Source organism: Macaca thibetana, chromosome 8, assembly GCF_024542745.1.
Source record: "Macaca thibetana thibetana isolate TM-01 chromosome 8, ASM2454274v1, whole genome shotgun sequence".
In the NCBI taxonomy this organism is placed as follows: Eukaryota; Metazoa; Chordata; class Mammalia; order Primates; family Cercopithecidae; genus Macaca; species Macaca thibetana.
The window spans coordinates 117,482,612-117,502,771 of record NC_065585.1 but is presented as its reverse complement, the minus strand read 5'-3'; the positions used below and the strand labels follow the sequence as shown (position 1 = coordinate 117,502,771).

Here is a 20,160-nt window from a genome sequence, read left to right as displayed (position 1 = left end):
GAGGCCCAAGCAGCCTCTCCAGGCTGAGCCGCCCTGGAGACGGTGACCTCCCAATCCCCTGTCCCAGGCAAGCCTCCCGCCGCCCTGGGCTCCATGCGATTCCTGAGAGTGATCATGGCAAGATCAACGCGTGCGGCCCAGAAGCCGGCTGCTAGGCGCCGGCTCACCGTTGCTGTAGAGGAGCTCACCGTTGCTGTAGAGGAGCTGTAACTTGTAGTGAGTGCCATTGTTGGTCTTCTCGTTGCCTTGTTCCTGAAAAGACAGGCAGCGTTCGATTCCCTTGCCTTCCAGTCCCCCAAAATAAGGGAAAGAGGAGACAGTGAATCCCCACCCCACATCCCTTCTCCCCATCAAAAGGCAGCTTCGAACAACCCCTATTCAGCCCTAGGTCAAAGGGCACGAGCATCTGCCTGTCTTTGGCCGCCCTTGGAAACTTGCCAAGACTCGAAGCCACTTGACCCTTTCCAGCCCTGTTTCCCTTAAAGATGTCCTCAGAAGTGTGACCCTTGAGCCTGCGACAACAGGACAACTCGCCAAAGCTGCCTGTAAACAGGCACCACCCAACCCTTCGGGCTCTGTCTGTCCTTAGGAAGCCCCAGGGCTTCCTTTGGCAGAAAAGGGAAGGGACCTGTCATTTGGAAAGGCAGCATTCGGGCCTATCCCGCAAGGACTGCGCCCGCAGGGCCACGAGCTCAGGGACTGAGTTCCAGGTTCAGGAGGGACTTTGGGAAGGCCTGCTCTAAAGCTCACATTGTACAGCTGGGGACACGGAGACCCGGAAAGGGCAAGGGATTTTCCTTTGGTCACACATGAGTTTCAGCGAACTGTCCTTCATTTGAGATCGAATCCAGACCCAGTTCCAGGCTTGAGTTTGGAGGAGGCGCTGCCTTGGAGAACAGAAACGGAGAGAAGGCACAGCCCGAATGCGGGCCAAGGCTGGGCTCCCGGTTTCCGCTTAGTACTGCAACTCAGCCCACCTGGCTCTCGCAGGTGCAAAATAATTCAAATTAACCCAGAGAAGGGGAGCGGCGCCCTTGGGTGTACTTTTTAACTAGTTCGAAGGGCGTTTGCTCCTCCGTCAGTCCACAGCCAGGCGCTACTAAGGGCGCCGGGCTCGGTGCGCAGAGCCGGGAGCGCTCCTCCAGCACCGGGTGGGGGGAGTGGGGGTGGGAGGAGGTTCGGGAAATCGACTGATTTAGAGGCTGGGGGTGAGAAGCCTCGATTTATCATCCCTGATGATGCGAGTGAAAAAGTGTCGCGAGAGTGACAGATGGAATCTTTAGTGCTTCGCAAAGAGGGAGTTATTAGACCGCGGGGTTTGGGGGGTACGTTCCGCTTACTTTGTCATTCTCCACAAAGTCCACGAAAGCAGTCCGCTCGATCTCCACCGGCTGGCCCTGCCTGTCATAGAGCGCCAGGACGAAGTGAAAGAAGTTGGATTTCCTCAAGTTGGAGGGAGGCTGCTTCTCAAAGTGGGCCCGGGACAGGGCGACCCCGCTGCACAGGGAGACAAACGGGGGACACAAGACACGGGGAAGGACAAAAAGGCAATGTTACTAACCGCCCACAACATGCAGAGGGGTAAGGCGTCCACTTACCAGGTCCAGAGTTCTGAACCCTTCGGGCCTTTTTTCCAATTCGGATAAGGAAGAGGAGACTCCTTAAAGGAGTCACCGTGGCCACGGGGGTTGGGTGGCAGGGTTGGTGCCTGGGGTCTCTGACACCACCCAGTGGTCCGGCATCCCACCGCTGGGCCACTCACCATCCCGTCTTTAGTGGAAACTGAAAGACCCGGGCTGCCGACAGAAGCCCAGAGTGGTCCCCTAAGGAGGTGGCTCGCGTCCTATACCGTGGGGCTGTCTCCATCCATTCCCTCAGGTGGTACTGCTGGGTATATAAGGATGCAGAGCTGGGGCCCAGGGTTAGGGGAATAAGTGCTTCCTTTGCTTTGGAAGAAGCGACCCTTTTATTTCGTATTAATTCGAGTTACCCGTCCTGGACCCACTGCCCACAACGCCCAAATGCTAACTGGGAAAAGTAGTGGGTAAGAACCCCAAGGGGCAGGAGGGAGAGCAACACAGAGTCCAAGTCTGGGTCCTTGGGCTGCTTGCCTCGCTCTTCCGAAAAGTTGTGCCTGGGACAGAGACAGGGCGGAATCCTCCGTGACCAGCCCCGGGGATCGCTGGCCACCGCAAATGAGATGACCAACATAGGGGACCCTCGCTCCCAGAGGTGCTAGGTGGGGAAAAACCAAACCGTTAAAGGGCGAGAACCTCCTTTCCTGGGGCCAACGCGATCCCCACTCAAGCTGCGTTTTCCGGCGGCGCCAGTCGAACCCAGTGACTGTGAAACCCAAGTTGGGGGGCCCGGAAGGCGCCCTCGAGTGTGTCAAGTGTGTGCACACACTTTCCAGCCAACCGGTCGCAGTCACAGCCGACTTGGCCTTCAGATCCCATTTCACCGAAGACTTGGGGCTCAGGCGAGCACACAGATTGCGGGAGCTGCCCTGCGGCGCTGGGGTCTCCCAGCGTTGAACGCCGGTGCGCAAGCGCCTTCATTCACTCTTTTGAAAGGGGTGATGTTTTAGCTAAGATCTCCCCCACTCTGCCTGTTTCAGCTTCAGCAAACTTTTCGATGCCGGGAAGGAAGGAAAGCGAGGGAGGCTTCTTTAAGGAGTCAGCCCAAGGAAATGCGCGGCGCAGCGGACTCTGCGGTGCTGCCTTATTTCCCTCAGCTCGCGGGCGGGCCAGTCCCGGAGCGCTGCGGAAAGCTGCGGCCACCGCCGCGCTAAGCTGCGGCCACCGCCGCGCTGTGCGGTCTGCCAGAGGGAAATCCGCGCGCCCCGGGCCACGGGAGGGAGGGAGCGGCCGCCGGCCCAAGTCCCGGAGCGATGAGACTTCTGCTTCCTCTCCTCCAAGGATGGAGGCCGGTTCGCTCTACCCGGGACACCTGGCCAGTTTGGGAAAGGGCTCATTTCTCCGTGTGATGTTGGCACTTAAAGGTGGGTGGCCAGGAGGGCAGCCGGGGAAGCGAGGGTCCTGGAAGAAGTTCATGGGCTCTTTGGGGTAGAAGGGCTGCCTTCTCGCAGACAAGGACCTGGAGGCCACAAATTCCAACTCAGTAGTGGTAATGAGAGAATGGGACCGTAATGTCTTCGTAGGGTGGCACCCCGGACATGGTATTTACTATCCCAGCACGCAGACGCCTAGACACAAAGTCACCTTCAGGGATCCGCAAAACCAGAGGCTGGCGATCCCTGAGCCTGTCTGGCTGCCGGTCGCCTTTTCTCGCCTCTTTCTTCTTCCGCAACTCTTTCTACTGTGACTCCGTCTTTTCTCTTCTTTTAAATCTCTTCTTTTCTCCAGCTCCCCAGCTCCGTTCGTCTGGCTCACTGTTTCATCTTTGAGCCGGGACCCTCCAGCCTGTCCCCCCTCCCAGAGCTCCCGGCCGCCTCGCCTTCCCCGGCAGCCGCTCCGGCTTCTCCCGCTCCTCTCCCCGCCGCCACCCTCTGGCCGCCGGCCTCCAGGAATCGCCCAGCAAGATGCGGGAGGCAGGCGCTTGCAGGCGGCGTGGCGAAGCCGGGAGCAGCCAGGAAGCCAGCTTTTCTCCCGCGCCGCCACTGCCAGCTCCGGTATTCACGCTCTGCTCGGGGCCAGGCCGGCTCCGCTTGCAAGACTAGCGGTTGAACTGGGAGATGTTGGGTACTACTTTGTTATTTTTCCTTGCAAAGAGTGGACTGCGGTAAAGGAGTAGGAGAGAAACGCCTACGACCCAGGCAGTTCAGAAACTCGAGTGCTGGCTGCCGGGTGAGCGTTCCCCTGACTGCAGCGATCTGCTTGCCCGAGGGCGAGCCCCAGAGCGCAGGGCCTGGGCGACAGATGGGGAGACAGGGAGAGAGAAAGGCACGGGGAGCAGGGGTGGGGGTGCACAGGGAGAGACAGACCGTAAGAGCGAGAGACTGAGAGCATAATAATTGCGCGGCCGTGTCGTTACCTCTGCGCTGCGACATTAGCGTCCACCACTCCGACATTCCGGACCCAGGACCTGACCGAATCCATCTCGGCGCCCAGCGATTTCTCTTTCAGAGCTGGTCCTCTTCCTAAAGTATCTTGAATCCCAAACATTTAAAAAGTCTGATCCTCTACTGTCGCTTTAAAAGTAAGAGTTACAGCAACACAGTCCTGACTGTTCCCAACGTTGCCAGCAAATCGTCTCCTCCAAAGCAATCCAAGAAAAGGGATCAAGTGCCCAAGTTTGAGTCTTAGGGGAAAAAAAAAAAAAAAAAGATAACCCGTCCTTTGCTTCACTGGAGAGGTGCGGACTGATGTAGCCAAAGTTCGGGTTCTTATCCTCCGTAAGTTCAGATCTGCCGCCTCAGCCCCTCCACCCTAGGTCGCTCGCATCCTTCCAGCTGCAGCGCTGCCTCCTGAAAGTGATCACAATTTAGAAGCATCACCTGTTCTGGGAGAAACTGGAAGAAATTGATGGCTGCCTAATCTCTGCCCTTCCTCCAGATCCCCCCTCCCTGCTCCTCCCCACCGTTCCAATTTGGAAAAAAAAAAAAAAAAAAAATCCCCAACAGGATCAGTTGTAAAAGGAAGGGGAAGACCCGGAGCCGAGAGGAGGCGGTGGCTGCGAGCGCCACGGAGCCCGGCTGCAGCCGCGCGCGGGCCCCATGAATGGGTTACTACGGCCCTGGCCGCTGGAGGCGGAGCCGCGGCCCGATAAGGAGCCTCATTTGCATGGACGAGCGGGATTGGCCGGCGCCGGGCAAGCCGGGCCGACGTCCTCAGGCGGCGCGCGCCACGCTCTGCGTTGCCGGGACTCCGGGAGGTGAAAGGGGACAGAAAGCTGCGGGCGTCGCGTCCTTGCACGAACCCCGTGTGCGTGCGCAGGATTGGGGGTCCCCCACACCCTGCACTGACTTAGGGTAGCGGGGCTGTGCGGGCTGGGGACGCAGGGGTTCGGCCTGGCTGAGGGAAGCCTCCCTGAATCTTGCCTCTATATGTAGGTTTTTGTAGCCTGCCAGGAGACACGTTCGTTCCCGGGGTTCGGATCTGTGTGCAAGCTTGTGAGCGTGGCCACATATGCTTATGTTTTGTGCAAACGTCCCCCAGAACACCCAGCTCCCTGAACGGCTCCCGCAGGTCTCCTGGAGTTCCATGGTGATATCAGATGTTGTGTGCGGCTTGCACGTTGCTGAGAGTGGAGAACATATGAATGAAGGCGGGAGGTGGAGTGGGGTGGACAAGCGAGGCGCAAGTGCTGCTCAAATACAATGCGGGGGAAAACGGTCCAGGAGCTAAGGAAAACACTCGCGGGCGATCGGGCGCGAGCAGCAGTCGCACCCGTGTGGAGGAGAGGTTGCTGACAGATCGAGGCGGGCTGAGTGCGCAAGCGGCCGGGCGTAGTCCTGAGGGTCCTCCAGTTCCCTCCCCACCTCTCCGTTCCCGAAGCTACCGGGAGTGGGTGAGGAGGGACGGGGGACTCGCGGAAACTTCGCCCACCGCGCTCGGTCGCTACGGTGCTGGCCGCGGGCTGGTGGCCGGGAGGCGGTGGCAGCAGCCTCACCGAACAGCTGAAACCCTAGACGGCTTTTTAGCTGCGCGGGGCTGCTCGAGGTGCCTATTAAACATCCTCCTGGCTGGGTGTCATTTTCTTGCTTCTCCTTTTGTATTCTGATCTGTGCATAGATCTGCTGCTGAAATCTAGAACACCAGCGCGAAAACAGATTTGAAGACAATGAATGCAAATCTGTGCTCAAAGACCATCTGCTGTGGAGGAGACAATCAGCTGTTCGTAGTTCGAGCGATTGCGCCCGAGTCTCCCGGCCTCATTACGGGGAGGGCATTTGCGAGCGCCTGGGCTACGTTCAGGGCACTTTCTCCCCTCTTAGGTCTCAGATTTGAGAGACCAGATCCCTTAGGTGTAGGTGAGCGCTCGCAAATGAACTGCTAGAGTTTGCCGCTAGAGGACACAGCACCATGCAACTGGTTTGCCTGGGCTGACAGGAAGCTTGCACTTCAAGAAAACTCGGCTCTCTTGAGAAAGGGACTGGTGCGCGCCTCCACCTCCGGGTTTGAGACTAGGAAGCGCTGGTCCGAACTGCGGAGATTTGCTTGAAACCCGATAGGGGGTTAGGGAGTTTGGGGGGCGGATGCACGGACCGTCTCCGCATAGGCCCCGGGATCCAGGGGCTGGGGTCATTGATTTGGGGGAAGGTAGAGAAGATAAAACCCCCGCCTCTGGGTTGTGTTGACTATGGTACCTGGACCCCAGAGCTCTGGCTCTGTCCTCCCTGTTGGACTAGAAGGGGCGGGAGAGCCATACAGGGCGATTGGGAAATGGATCGGGTGGCTCGTAAAAAGCCAAGTAAGACAGGAGTGTCCAAAGGAAGAAAGGGGCGGGGAGGAAAATTTGTAGGGATGAGATTCACTGCCCTGTTTCAACTCGGCAATTCTCTGTTACATGCAGGTTTTAAGGAGAATTTCGGTCCCAGCAAAAACTGACCACCCGGAGTCTTCCACCGTCTCTCTTTATAAATCTCTTCGAACCTCAAGCAACTCCCCGCCTCCTTCGTCTGGGGTCTGCGCCCAGCGGGGTCAAAGCCTTGAGTTCCTTGGCAGAGAGTGTGGAACAGCCGTGAGCCCTTCAAGACACGCCAGTGAGCCCGGTGATTTTTTTTTTTCAAGGGGCCTTGGATGGTCTGCACCTTCACGTTGCCCCGGAAAGGTGCGCAGGGCACCCAGAGAGGCCTCTGGTCAGCAGTGGGACTGGGTCGAGCCCCAACAGTTTACCCCTCAGGCTCAGGTTGGCTGGGGTTAAAGGGCAAAGTCAGGGTCGAGGGCGCCAGCTTTTCTCGGCGGTAACAGCTGCCACCCAAATTATGCCCCCTCAGGAAGCGAATGAATTGTTCCTTTCTCCCAGCTCCCTGCTGCCCGCCCCAAAACAGACGGGCCGCGCTTGGCGGTCGCCCCTCCTCCCAGCCAACCGCTCCTCCCAGACATTCAGGGGCCACGGTGCTCCTCCCCTGGGAGGCAATCTGGGGGAGCCGTGGTCCCGAACTTTGACAGAGTGGGACCTCCCCACTACTCGCCGGCTGCGCTCAGGGCGCCCCCCGCGACAATGTTGATGGGAGCTCCAGGGATGGCTCCCTGTGTGGCTCTCTGAAGGAGTTGAAGTTCATTGTTGGCCAGGCTGGAGTTCCTGCGCCAGCGTGAGGGGACAAGAATTGCCTTGGGCCCAGCGTGGTAGCATTTTGGCCAGTCCAGTTGGGCTTAATTGTGTCTGTGTAGGTTTTGGGGAGGAATGGGCGCAGAGCCCGTCACTCGCGCGAAACATGCGTTGGTTCGGGAAGTGAGCAGCGGCGGCTGCGCCTGGAGGGTCGCTCCCATCTCTCTCGCCCCCAGCTACACGCAAACAAACCTCCTTTTCGATCGTGCAACACAAAACCCGCCCCGAGCCGCGCGGGGGCCCGGCAGGCGCAGCTGCGGCCCCGGGAAGCGCAGTCCCGCGGGGCTGTGGAGCCCACGCGCTTCTCAGGCTCCGACCAAAGAGCTCGGTTCTGCCTCTAGCCCTGGTCAAGAAAAATCCAAAAAGAACACTATGATTAAAATTATTCACAATCTATTTATACAAAACTGGGGGTGTCTTTTACCCTGTCCTCTTCTTCATTTACCCTTCCCAAATGACCCCCACCCCCGTTTTTTCTTTTCATGTTCCTGTTTCAACCTGTCTGTAACCCAGTGTGATATGTTCGATTTCCTCGTAATTGGTTTTAAACCCCTTTGCCCAGTCTCATCCTGTCCAGTCATCTGGGCGCCAAGTCTCTCCTCCCGATCAGAGGTTCGGAAATTTTACTTAGCAACTGCTCTCCTGGCTGTGTTCCTGTCTGGCGGGACGCAGGGGTGAATTCAGAGATGTCAGAACACACCCCTAAATACGACCTTCACCCCCACTTCCAGACACACACCCCCTGCGCCGAAGCACAGAGCCAGACCTGTAGCCGGGGAATTCGATTCACAGGGAGAGCCAGTCTGGGTTTTATAAATGGAAAAAGTGGCTGTCCCCGTGGCCTCTCTTCGAACGTGAATTTTACAATTTTGGGTTTTTTATTTTTTAAACTGGAACCTTTACTCTTTGTCCGACTACAAAGAAATAGCTTTACTTGACATATCAGAGACCTGCCGAATATTTAACTCACAATTCTTTATGAAATGATTTTTTAAAAAATATCTAACTTCATTAACTCTCACACCAAATTGCAACTTTGGCATTTTCTTCCGGTAACTAGATTTGTATGTTCTATAAATGTGAATTCCCTAGAGAGGGTGGGAGAAAAGAAACTATTCATAAATGCACGACAAATATCTCAGGGGGACTCCGCCGTCAATACCGAACAGCTCCCTTATAGGACAATTTGCGTAAGAAGTGGATTCGCTTCTTTTGTTTTCACATAGTGAAGGAGATTCGGGCGGGAACAGCTGCAGAAATGCTGAGTCGTACTGAGTCGTACTGAGTCGTGGAGGAACGTTTTAGAGACACTTGATGTCGGTTGTATCGTATCGAGGCCAGCCGGGGCACTGCAGTGAGTTTACCCAAAATAGACTGGAGGAACCAGATTCAACTCTACCCTAACACTTGGCAACTCCAGAAAGTCTTCCTCCTCCTCTTCCTCTCCTCTGCTCCTCCTCCCCCTAGTATTCTCCTTCGGAAATATCCCTTTCCCATCCCCTTATTCCGCGTGCAGAAGGAGCGAGGAAGCAAAGCGGAAAGGTCAAGAGAACAAATTCTCGCAGCGGCAGCTTGGGGAGCGCGGGTGTCCACGCGTAAATAGAGGCCTGGGAGGTGTGTGTGCTGCGGTGCAGGCTGTCTGGAGAGAGAAGTGATTGATAGCTTCCATGGGAATCTGGGGACCCGATTTCCCAGGTGGGAGGGGTGATTTTCACGTGAAACCCCTGCTGGGGGCCGTGCTGGGGTAAATCGGCCGGTTGCAGCCCCTTTCAAGGAACTGTGCACGAAGGCGGTGGCATCTGTCATCACTACTTAAGGTGCAGTGATGGGGGCAAGTTGACCCGCATTAAAAGGCCTGATCACGCTGGTCTCCGTGAACGGGAAGACCGAGAGGAAGGTACTAACGATCAGAGGCAGGACTTGCCCAAGCCCTTTCTGAACGACCTTAAACTTCACAGCAACACTTCAAGTGGAAGTTATTGATTTGTTTGCCCCTAACATGTTACAGATGAGCAAAATGAGGGTGGGAGATGACAAGTGGCATCCCAACTGCTGAATGGGGAACAAGGATCCTCCCCATCTTCCATTTCTAATAACAATAGGGTGCAACAGAAGGCCTTCAGAAAGAAAAAGTTAAATGTGACTGGTTTTCTTCCCCCCCCCCCCCCCCGCCGGTTTCTTAGCTCAGTGATAACCGAAGAGCTACTCTGAAATGCACCCCTTTTCCTGGCGGTGCCCGCCAGCCGGCAGGGGAAAGCCCGAGGGACCTCCCAGCTCCTTCCCGGCTCGACTCGCCGCGGAGGTGTGAGCGATGTGTTGATTATTCATATTTTTACCAAGCGCACACTCTGCTGCGGCCGGCGCCGCCACATTTCACACGTACACTGACGTACCCACATGCACAAGCGCTCACCCGGCCCGCACACACGCAGCGCCCCACGCGCCAGGGGCCCTCCTCAGATAAGGGAGGGGTGACAAAAGGCTCCCACTCACTGCCGTCCCCGCCAACGCGGCTGCCTTTTCCTCCAAGCCCCCACAAACACATCCTTGGCTTTCAGATCCAACTTTCTTTTCCATAATATACTAGTCTCCGCGACTCCCGCCTCCTGAATCTGAGGAGGGGGGAGACTTTGGGGGCGGGAGCCAGCTGCAAATACGGCACCATCTAGAATTTCATTCCATTTAGCACTAGGCAACCTCCTCCTCCAACACACACGTACTCGCACACCACCACGATCACCTCCACCCACACTGGCACACCTCACTCAGGTGGCAAGAGAGAAAATCCAGGAAAGTCATTTGCATAGAGTGCACGGGTTTCAAGACGTCTTTGAGGGTGCAAACTGGACTTCTAATCATGGGATCTCCCCAAACACAGCCCAAGGCCTAGAAATTCCATTTCTGACTCACGGAACCCTCCATCCCCACCCCCTCACCTGCCGGGAGCCGGGCAATCATCTCTGGGCGAGTGGGTCCAGGGCGCACGAGACATGGCACCCGCGGAAACCCTCAGAGCCAGCTGGGAAAAACAGAGATCACTCTCCTGGCCAGGCAGCTCCGTACCGCCCTCGAAGGGGCAACACAACTTGCACTTACTCTTTTCTCCGAAAGGAGAGCAGACGGGTCACCGCGTTCAGACAGTCCCTCCGCGCGGGAAGTGCTTAGAGCAACGCTTATAGGGCAATGCTGGCCTCGCTGCGTAGGGGTCGCTGGACTAAACGCCCAGAAACCCTCACAACCCGTGAGGTCCACTTTTCCGCAGACCCAGGTTAGAGGCTGGTATTTACTGATAAGGTCTCTGGCATTTGATCTTACTCCTCTGAACCTCAGTTTCCTAGCCAGTTAAATGGGAATGTTATTCCTCTGAATTTCAGCTCCCTTACTGGTAAAATGGGGATATTTATTCCCCAGAGCTTTGCTTGCCTTACGGATAAGACAGCTTAGGCGAAAGTATCTGGCACGCAGTAAGTGTTCAATAAACGCTTGCTTTCCTTCAGCATCTACAGGTGTAAGATGAGGATGATCACATCTGCTTATGGAATTCACTGGGTCCTGAGTCTCCTATGGGGATGAGTTTCCTCTCCCACGACCTATGCGCTTCTGAGGCAGGGATTCTGACTCGCTTGTCTTTGCAGCTCCTTTGCCTGCCACAGGGACTGGATCGCACAGTGGGTGCTCAGCTTTTTTTTTTTTTTTTTTTTTTTTTTTTTTTTTTTGCTTTGGAAGCTGTTTGGTGCACACAGGCGTCAGAAGGCACCGTAGGTCACCGAGCAGGGTCTTATCCAGGGAGGGAATGCGACTTCATTCGTAGGAGGCTGCCCTGGGGGCTCCGCGCTGTGCGTGGCACTGGGTAGGGTGCACCCCGAACACAAGTGCGGTTCGCTGCGCGGCCGCATGCTGGGATGGATCGCGGAACTCACTAGATAATTGAAGAAGATGGCGAGGAGCTCTGGAATGGGTCTTCTGTTTCTACGACAAACCCCCATCGATGAGTAGTTCACAGAGAGCTCGGGGAGCCCCTCCCCGCCCTGCGCCCTCCTTAGGAAGAGACACGGCTCGCCTGACACTACCGGTCTCTGTCTCCCGAGAGCCGAGCTCCCTGAGCGGCGCTTTCCTGAGCCCGCATTAAACGAAGCTGGGAGGTAGGAAAGCTGACGGGTGGAAGAACCGAGACACTGTCAGCGAGGAGGTGGCTGACTGGAGGCTGCGGCGCGCGGCAGAGGGGGGATGGTGTTAAGGGGTGGGTTCCAAACTTTTATATTCCGCAGAACTAGAACCCCCTTTAAAACTTGCACCATCTTTTATGCAAAGGCAATGCATGTTTATTGCAGAAAAATATATACAAATAAAAACAAAAGAAATTCATAACCGACTCCAATGGCATCAACATAAACAACTATTGCTAATATTTGGATGGGTTTTCTCCCAGCCTTTCTTTTAAACAGATTTCTATATACAGTTCTCTAAACGGGAGCATAGACTATATGGTGATTTGTAACCTGTTGGCTCACTTAATATAGCATATTTCCCTATGCCATTAAATATTTTTCTACAGTAACATTTAATATTTGCATAGTATTTCACTATCCATACCACAAATTGTTTGACCAGTCTATTGGATTCGACATTTAAGTTGCTCCTAATTCTTCACTGTTATAAACAACACTATGATGAACATCCTTGTAGCTTAGTTTTTCAATAACTATGATTCTTTCCTTCAGATAAAGTCCTAGAAGTAAAATTGCAAAATCAAACACTTTGCATGTTTTTACACCTTGATACAGATTGACAATTTGGCCTCTTGAAAGACTAAATGTACACTTTTGCCAGCGATACCTGAGGTTACCCCTTCTGCCTTCACCCCTCAACCTTCCTGAATCTTTGAAGTTATAGTCTTATTTTAAAAATTTCCCAGTTTGATAGATTGGAAATGTCCTTTGGTATTTGTATTTTGTTTATATTTAGTGAATTTCCAGTAAGGGGAAATTGTTTTTCGTACACTTTTTGGCCAGTGTACATCTTTGGGGAGTTAAACATTATTTTATTAAGGACGTTGAATTTTAATTTATCATGTATGTTGAAAATATTTTTTTCCATCTTTGCTTGTTGGTAATTTTATTTATAATTTTTTGGTGGCAGAAATATAGATGTACTTTAGTTACAATGTTTTCGTCTGCAAGTACCAAAATAAGTGACTAACAGCAATTTAAGCAATAAAATCATTTAATTGTCTCACATACCAAGAAGCCTGGAGGTAGATGGCCCCAAGTTAGGTTGCCACAAACAAACCTGGTTCATTTGCTTTGCATGTTGAATTTCAATCTCACCGTCACTGCCTCCTAGCGGAGGATACAGCAGCAATAGTGGCGCACATTCAAGGCAGGAAGCAAGAGGAACAGAGCCACCAGCAAGTTTGTCCCAGTGGATTGCAAAGTAGAAGCTTTTCCAGAAGCAGTCCTTATGCCTCCTTTGCCATAACTGAGTCATGTGGCCATCCATAGTCAGACGTTTATCTGGGAAAGCAAGTGCCTCCTTTGTGAGGCACTTCAGGGTGGATTGAGAATGGCAGTTGGATTAGGCAAATAGACAAGCTCCCCACCCCCCAATTTTTTTTTTTTTTTTTTTTTTTTTTTTTTTGACAGAATCTTGCTCTGTCACCCAGACTGGAGTGCAGTGGTGCCATCTCAGCTCACTGCAACCTCCACCTCCGGGGTTCAAGCGATTCTCCTGCCTCAGCCTCCTGAGTAGCTGGGATTATAGTCGTGTGCCACCATGCCTGGCTAATTTTTGCATTTTTTTTTAGTAGAGATGAGGTTTCACCATGTTGGCCAGGCTGGTCTCGAACTCCTGACCTCAAGTGATCCGCTCGCCTCAGCCTCCCAAAGTACTGGAATTACAGGCATGAGTCACCGTGCCTGCCTTAGACAAGCCCATTTTATGTCCTGCAGTAGGTCTTTAACTTGTATGTAGTCAACTCCACCCATGTTTTTCTTTATAATATCTTTTGTGTGTAAAAATAAAAAATTTAGCACCTGTTATGTACCCATAATTAAAAATAAAAAATTTTAAAGCATAATGTGTTCCTTTTGTGTTGTTCACAGGTAATCCTTCCCCATTCCAAGATAAATTAAATATTGATGTATATTTTCTTATTTCTCTATTTTCATTAAAATTTTTGCCCTAAGTAAATAGATTTGTTCATTACGGTCTTGGTTGGTTCCCTTTTCAACAATAAAGACTAAGTTTTAGAAGGCTAATTTAAATAGATTAGCTGTAGATACTGAAAAATCAAAATCTTTTATTTTATTTTATTTTATTTTTTTGAGACAGATTCTTGTTCTGTTGCCAAGGCTCACTGCGGCCTCCACCTCCTAGGTTTAAGTGATTCTCATGCTTCAGCCTCCTGAATGGCTGGGATTACAGGCATGCGCCACCACCCAGTTAAATTTTTTATTTTTAGTAGAAACACTGGGTTTCACCATGTTGGCCAGGCTGGTCTTGAACTCCTGGCCTCAAGTGATCCGCTTGCCTCCCAAAGTGCTGGGATTACAGGCATGAGCCACCACCCCCGGCCCCTTTTTATTCAAAATATTTTATGTTTGTTTATCAACTATAGTTCATCTGAAATTTATTTCCATTTACATTAAGAGGTGGAAATCAAACTTCTGTCACTAAACTCTTAGTTGTACCAATAGCATTTATTAAATAATCCTTAATTTCTCTCTCTATATGTATATATATATGTGTGTGTATATATATACACACACACATACACACACACGTGTGTGTGTGTATATATATATAGAGAGAGAGAGAGAGATTTTTAAATTAGAACAGGAAATTTATGACTCAGTTAGAAACTGGAAAAACCACATGCTTTTTAGTTTATACATTTTATTTTATGTCCTGCAGTAAAACTTGAAGTATTGGCTAGTCTTGGTGGCTGATGTCTGTAATCCTAGCACTTTGGGAGGCCAAATGCAAGAGGATTGCTTGAGCCCAGGAGTTCAAAACCAGCCAGGACAACATCGTGAAAGCGTGTCTCACATAAAAAATAAAAATAATAAAAATAATAAATAAACCCTGTAGTTTATTCATATAGGTCCACCACAAATTTTGTTTGAGTTATTCTTAGGTAGTTTGTGAGTATTTTTTTCTATTATAGTTCCTGATTATTGCTGAAATATGGAGAATTTGTTCATTTATTACACACACAGACATTTTTCTTAGCTCTTATTAGTTGTCCTAGTTTCTTAATTGATTCAGTTAGACTTTCCAAGTAGACAATTATATCACCTACTTAATGATAGTTTGGTCTTTTTGTTTCTAGTAAAGTAAACCTGATTTATTTTACCTGTTTAGTTTCATTGGCTAGGATCTCTAATACAATGGCGAAGAGTAGAAGTATCAGAGATACACTTTATTTTGTGTCTGCATATTGTGGATATTTTTATAATGTGTTGTTAAGTTGATGATTGGTGTCTGATATTATAAAGTACAGATTTATCTCAGGTTACTGAGAACTTTGATTACAAATAGATGTTGAATTGTATCAAATATATTCTTAGCACTTATTAGGGTGATTATAGACTTTTCCTCATCTTTCTTTTATTGTTATTAACGATATTAATATACTTAATATTGACATATTTTTGAATTTCTATAATAAGCCCAACATGGTCATTTAACCATTTATGCATTCATTACAAATTTATCAGACACTCACCTTACCAGGGACACCGTGGTAAACAACACCAAGTCCACACCCCTGAGAAATTTATATTCCAGGGAAAAATGATGATTGATCTGCAGTTTTCTCATGTTAATTCTGTCTTTGCAGGTGTGTTGTGTATTTACTCACCTGACATCCGTCATTTATTCTTATCTCCTCTTCTGTGCCTTTCTGTCCTGGAGATTTACTTCTTTGGTGTTCTGTGGATCATTTTCGAAGGCCCTGCTTGAAGCTTGCCTCTCCAACTCTTCCAACAATTTTACAAACTCCAGACCCCCTTTTTAAAATCTCTTCTTCTACGATGTTTGGAAGAGTTTCTACTTCTTATGCCAAACTCGAACTAGCGCATCAGATTTAGGTATCGGGGTTATACAAGCTCTGTAAAAATAATTTCTATGATTTTTTTAATATACAAGTTTAGTTTAAATAGCATAGGATCTATATTTTCTTTAAATTAACAGAACTTGGCCAGGCACAGTGGCTCACACCTGTAATCCTAGCACTTTGGGAAGCCGAGATGGGAGGATAGCTTGAGACCAAGAGTTCAAGACCAGCCTGGTCAACATAGAAAGATCACCCCCAGTCTCTATTAAAAAAAAAAAAATTAACAGAACTTTCCCATAGAGCCTTTGATAAATTATCTAATTTATTTGATGGTTAATGATTTATTCAGGCTTTCTATCGCTTACTGAGTATATTTAGATAATTTTTTTTTTTTTTTTTTTTTTTTTTTGAGACGGAGTCTCATGCTGTTGCCCAGGCTGGAGTGCAGTGGCGCGATCTCGGCTCACTGCAAGCTCCGCCTCCCGGGTTCCCGCCATTCTCCTGCCTCAGCCTCCTGAGTAGCTGGGACTACAGGCGCCCGCCACCGCGCCCGGCTAATTTTTTGTATTTTTAGTAGAGACGGGGTTTCACTGTGGTCTCGATCTCCTGACCTTGTGATCCGCCCGCCTCGGCCTCCCAAAGTGCTGGGATTACAGGCTTGAGCCACCGCGCCCGGCCGTATATTTAGATAATTTTTATTCTTATATAAAACAATCTATATCATTAATATTTTTAAATGCATTACCTAGAGCTGTACCTTGTATTCTGCTGTAATTTTAATTTTCTGTATCTGAAACAATTTCTCCCATTGCCAGAGTTGAATATTTTCATTTTGCATCCTGTTTTATTTATTTATTTTTAATACTTTAAGTTCTGGGTTATATGTGCAGAATGCGCAGTTTTGTTACATAGGTATACATGTGCCATGGTGGTTTGCTGCACCCATCAACCTGTCACCTACATTAGGTATTTCTCCTAATGTTATCCCTCCCCTAGCCCTCCACCCCCCAATGGACTTGGAACCAACTTAAATGTCCTGTTTTATTTTTATTCCTCCAGACTTATCTAATTTATACTCCTATCAACAGTGCACCAGAAACTTTGGTATTATCTGACTTTCTAATTTTGGCAAATCTGATGGGAATAAAGATATATCTTGCTGTTCTTTTAATATGCACTTCTTTGATTGCTGGTGAAGTTGAGCATCTCTTCAGACACTTTTTAACCATTTTGCACTCCCTCCAATTAACCACTTATTGATAGCATTTTTCCACTGGATTTTCAGCCTTGGAGATGGTTGTTGCTGCTGCTTCTGCTGCTGTTGATGTTGATGATTGGCAGAAGGATTTTATATGTTTAGATGTTAATTGTCAGTTTTAGATGTTACAGATATTATCTCTCAATCTGTTATTTGTCTGTAACTTGGTCAGTGTTGTTCTCTGCTGATTAGCAATGCTTTATTTTTATCTGGTCAATTCCGTCCACTGTTGTGCTTTGGAATCTTAAGAAGTTTTTCTACACCTCAAAATTACACAAAAAAATCCTACACTTTTAATTTCATCTTTTACATCCACATGTTTAATTTCATGCACATGAGATTAACTTGCAACAGTGTCTAAAATAGTGGTCCAGATTCTGTTTTTTCCATTAAATGAGCTATAATTGAACTATTATACCACCAAATGCTTTATAGCATGGCAGGAAAGAAAATTGTCTCAAATATGGTCTGGGACAGAATTTTCTTTATGTATGGGATATAATTTATAATTCCTTCTGGGAAATAATTAGCATTCTTGTGTGATTTTTTGGTAGACTATTGAACTCAAGAGCATATTCTGCGAAACTGTCAGTCTTGAGAAGGGTCTGATAATATTAACTGGCACTGCCTTGTATTTTTCTACAAACTCCTCTTCCAAGAAAAAAATCTGCAATGGATGGCTCAGGACCTTCTTTCCCCAGGGCAAATCTGAAATAAAGCTTTGACATGAGCTTGTGATAATTTTTTCAGAAAGGGTGCTTTAACAACAGCCTACATAGTCTTCAGCTCTTCTTCTAGATAGAACTGAAGACTATATGGATGAACCCTCCCCTCCATCCACTCATGTCTGTAATACGTCTTAGAGAAATTCCTTGAAGTTTATTATATGAGAATAGCACCTCTGTCTAGTTTCCAGCAATAATGCGCTTTTAAAAATTATATTTCTCAGTATTTGAGAAGTTTCTTGGAAATGACATGTGGATATTATCATTTTTTACAACAGTATCACTGCCTCCATTATAGTTCTGTTTGGTAAAAATTCCCAAGAATTGTCTAGAATCTTTAAGTGTTAATTACCAGTATTTTTGCTCTCATTGAAAAGACAATTTAAGTTGTTTCAAGTGTTATTTTCCAGTAGTTCTACAATGGTTCGTAAAATTGATCTCTTTCTTTAAACTGCCAATTCTCTTTCTACATCTAAGGACTTTGCATATTCAGTGCTCTTCCTACAGAGGGGAGTGAATTTGAATATTAGGGGTGAGCTACTTAACATCTGCATGCTTCACTGTTTTCATCTATAAAACATGATGATGATATATTTTAGCAATTTTTTTATTGTTTTTCAGGTAACGGGAGTTGAGATTGAGTCCCGGATGGATTTTTATTCAGATCTTCCAGGCTTTAATGAAAAAAGAAAAGGAAGCTTTAGGTTATTATGCATTTTACTTTTCTAGATTTAAGCTCCAATGGCCTATGGAGACCTGGAAGGCAGCTACAACTACAAGCAGCCGTACCAAGGAGCTTCATCTTCATGTCTGAGGGTTTTGGGGTTTTTTTTGTTGTTGTTGTTTGTTTGTTTGTTTTGAGATGGAGTCTCACTCTGTCACCCAGAGTGAAGTGCAGTGGCTCAATCTCTACTCACTGCAACCTCCGCCTCCCAGGTTCAAGTGATTCTCATGCCTTAGCCTCCCAAGTAACTGGGACTACAGGTGTGCACCACCATGCCAGACTAATTTTTGTATTTTTAGTAGAGACGGGGTTTCACCATGTTAGCCAGGCTGGTCTAGGACTCTAGACTTCAGGTGATCCACCTGCCTCAGCGTCCCAAAATGCTGGGATTACAGGCATGAGCCACCATGCCCAGCCCATGTCTGAGAGTTTTATCTTTATGTTTCTTAGGGCAACCTAATGTTAACTGGAACAGTGATGTTTTATTTAGGGTTCCTCTGCCCTCCTTAGGGCCAATCTCTGTAACGCCCATACCGTGTTTAGGATACATCCCCAAACAGATGAATATTATGCATGTCAGGGTAAGCCCTCACCCTGAGCTTCTCCCTGTGCCCAGTGCACAGCTGGGAGGCACAGGTAGAACTCAGCTCCCCATGCCATCTCCAGGTCCGTCTGCTCTGAGTTAGGGCATGCTGGTGGAGTGACTCCCACTGGTCCCTGGGTAGCTTCTCATCTGTAGAAAATGCGTGAAATGAAGCAAAGGAAACACCTGTCTAGGCAGACCCTCTCCTTCATTCATTCATGCCTATAATATGTCTTGGAGAAATTGCTTGAAGTTTATGATTTGAGAATGGCACCTTTCTCTAGTTTCCAGCAATAATAGCTTTTAAAAATTACATTCTTTTGGCAATTTCAACAGGAATTTCGAGCATGGGCTCAGAGGATTGGAATCTCATATTCAACTCTGTATTCCCAGCACCTAATAAAATGTAGTAAGTATAAAGAAAACATCTGTGATGAAGAGATGAATTAGTAGGATGGTCACATAATTTATAGTCAAAATCAGGACCCTTTTGAGAATGAAAGGGGCTACTGGCCAGGTGGGTCAACAGATTAACAGGAGTAAAACAGGACAGTCCAGAAAACCGGGATATATGATCACCCTATGCATAGGGAAACGGAGAAGAAAGAGAAGTGATAGGGCGAAAGAATGATAGAGAAAAAATATGCCTCAGCCAGGTGCAGTGGCTCACGTCTGTAACCCCAGCATTTTGGGAGGCCGAGGTGGGTGGATAACTTGAGGTCAGGAGTTCGAGACCATCCTGGCCCATATAGTGAAACCCTGTCTCTACTAAAAATACAAAAATTAGCTGGGTGTGGTGGCGTGCACCTGTAATCCCAGCTACTTGGGAGGCTGAGGCAGGAGAATTGCATGACCCTGGGAGGCGGAGGTTGCAGTGATCCAAGATCATGCTACTGCACCCCAGCCTGGACAACAGAGCAAGACTCTGTCTCAAAATAATAATAACAATAATACTATGCCTGGATTCCCTGGGAAACCAACTCAGAGCCAGAGACTGACATGCAGGAAGTTTACTGTGGACTGCTCTTGTCAACAGTAAATAAGAGAGAGTGAGAGAAGTCAGGTTGGGCACAGGGAGAAGTTAACTGTGATGGGCCAAAGAAAACTGAAATGGGGATGGCTCTGCAATGAAATTCCAAATCAAGGCAAAAAGCCTAGACCTTTGTACTCCTGCATCAACCGGTCACAGGATGTGAGCTGACCAGGAGAAGGCAGCTTAACCCTGGGTGAGGCAGCCTCCCTCCACGGAGGTCAGTTCCCTCATAGGGAGGCAGCTGCAGACCTTCAACAGCCAACACACCCAGCACCTGGAACAATGAGTGCTCGGGTCCCAAAGGAGCATTGGGAGGGCCTACTAAAGTGTCCACTACAGTCCACTCCTTGTGCCGTTCGATTACCTCTCTCATGGAGCAAGATCCCCCCCATTCTGGGATTTGGAATGGTCTCCTTTTCAAGGGAAACACAGAAAGAAGAGGAATGAGTCAAACGATAGGTCTGCTGCTACGGCTGGTCTCAAGGCAACAACTGACACACATCATCTCCCTCCATTCTATGCTCCCTCCACCCTCAAATAACATTTCT

At 48.9% G+C, this 20,160-nt stretch overlaps 1 protein-coding gene across 3 annotated transcripts in view; it reads right to left on the bottom strand.

Moving 5' to 3' along the window:
• EBF2 (EBF transcription factor 2) overlaps positions 1-4,697 on the bottom strand; it is a 202,555-nt gene extending 197,858 nt beyond the window's left edge. Inside the window, exons 1-3 of one of the 3 annotated variants that reach the window (XM_050800249.1) lie at positions 3,994-4,697; positions 1,341-1,497; positions 189-252 (exon numbers count right to left, since the gene is read on the bottom strand). In XM_050800249.1, the coding sequence (XP_050656206.1) occupies positions 189-252; positions 1,341-1,497; positions 3,994-4,124 (352 nt within the window). In that variant the 5' untranslated portion in view covers positions 4,125-4,697. The other 2 variants (XM_050800251.1, XM_050800250.1) reach the window with 2 other exon arrangements.
• Between the last annotated feature and the right edge of the window lie 15,463 nt (positions 4,698-20,160).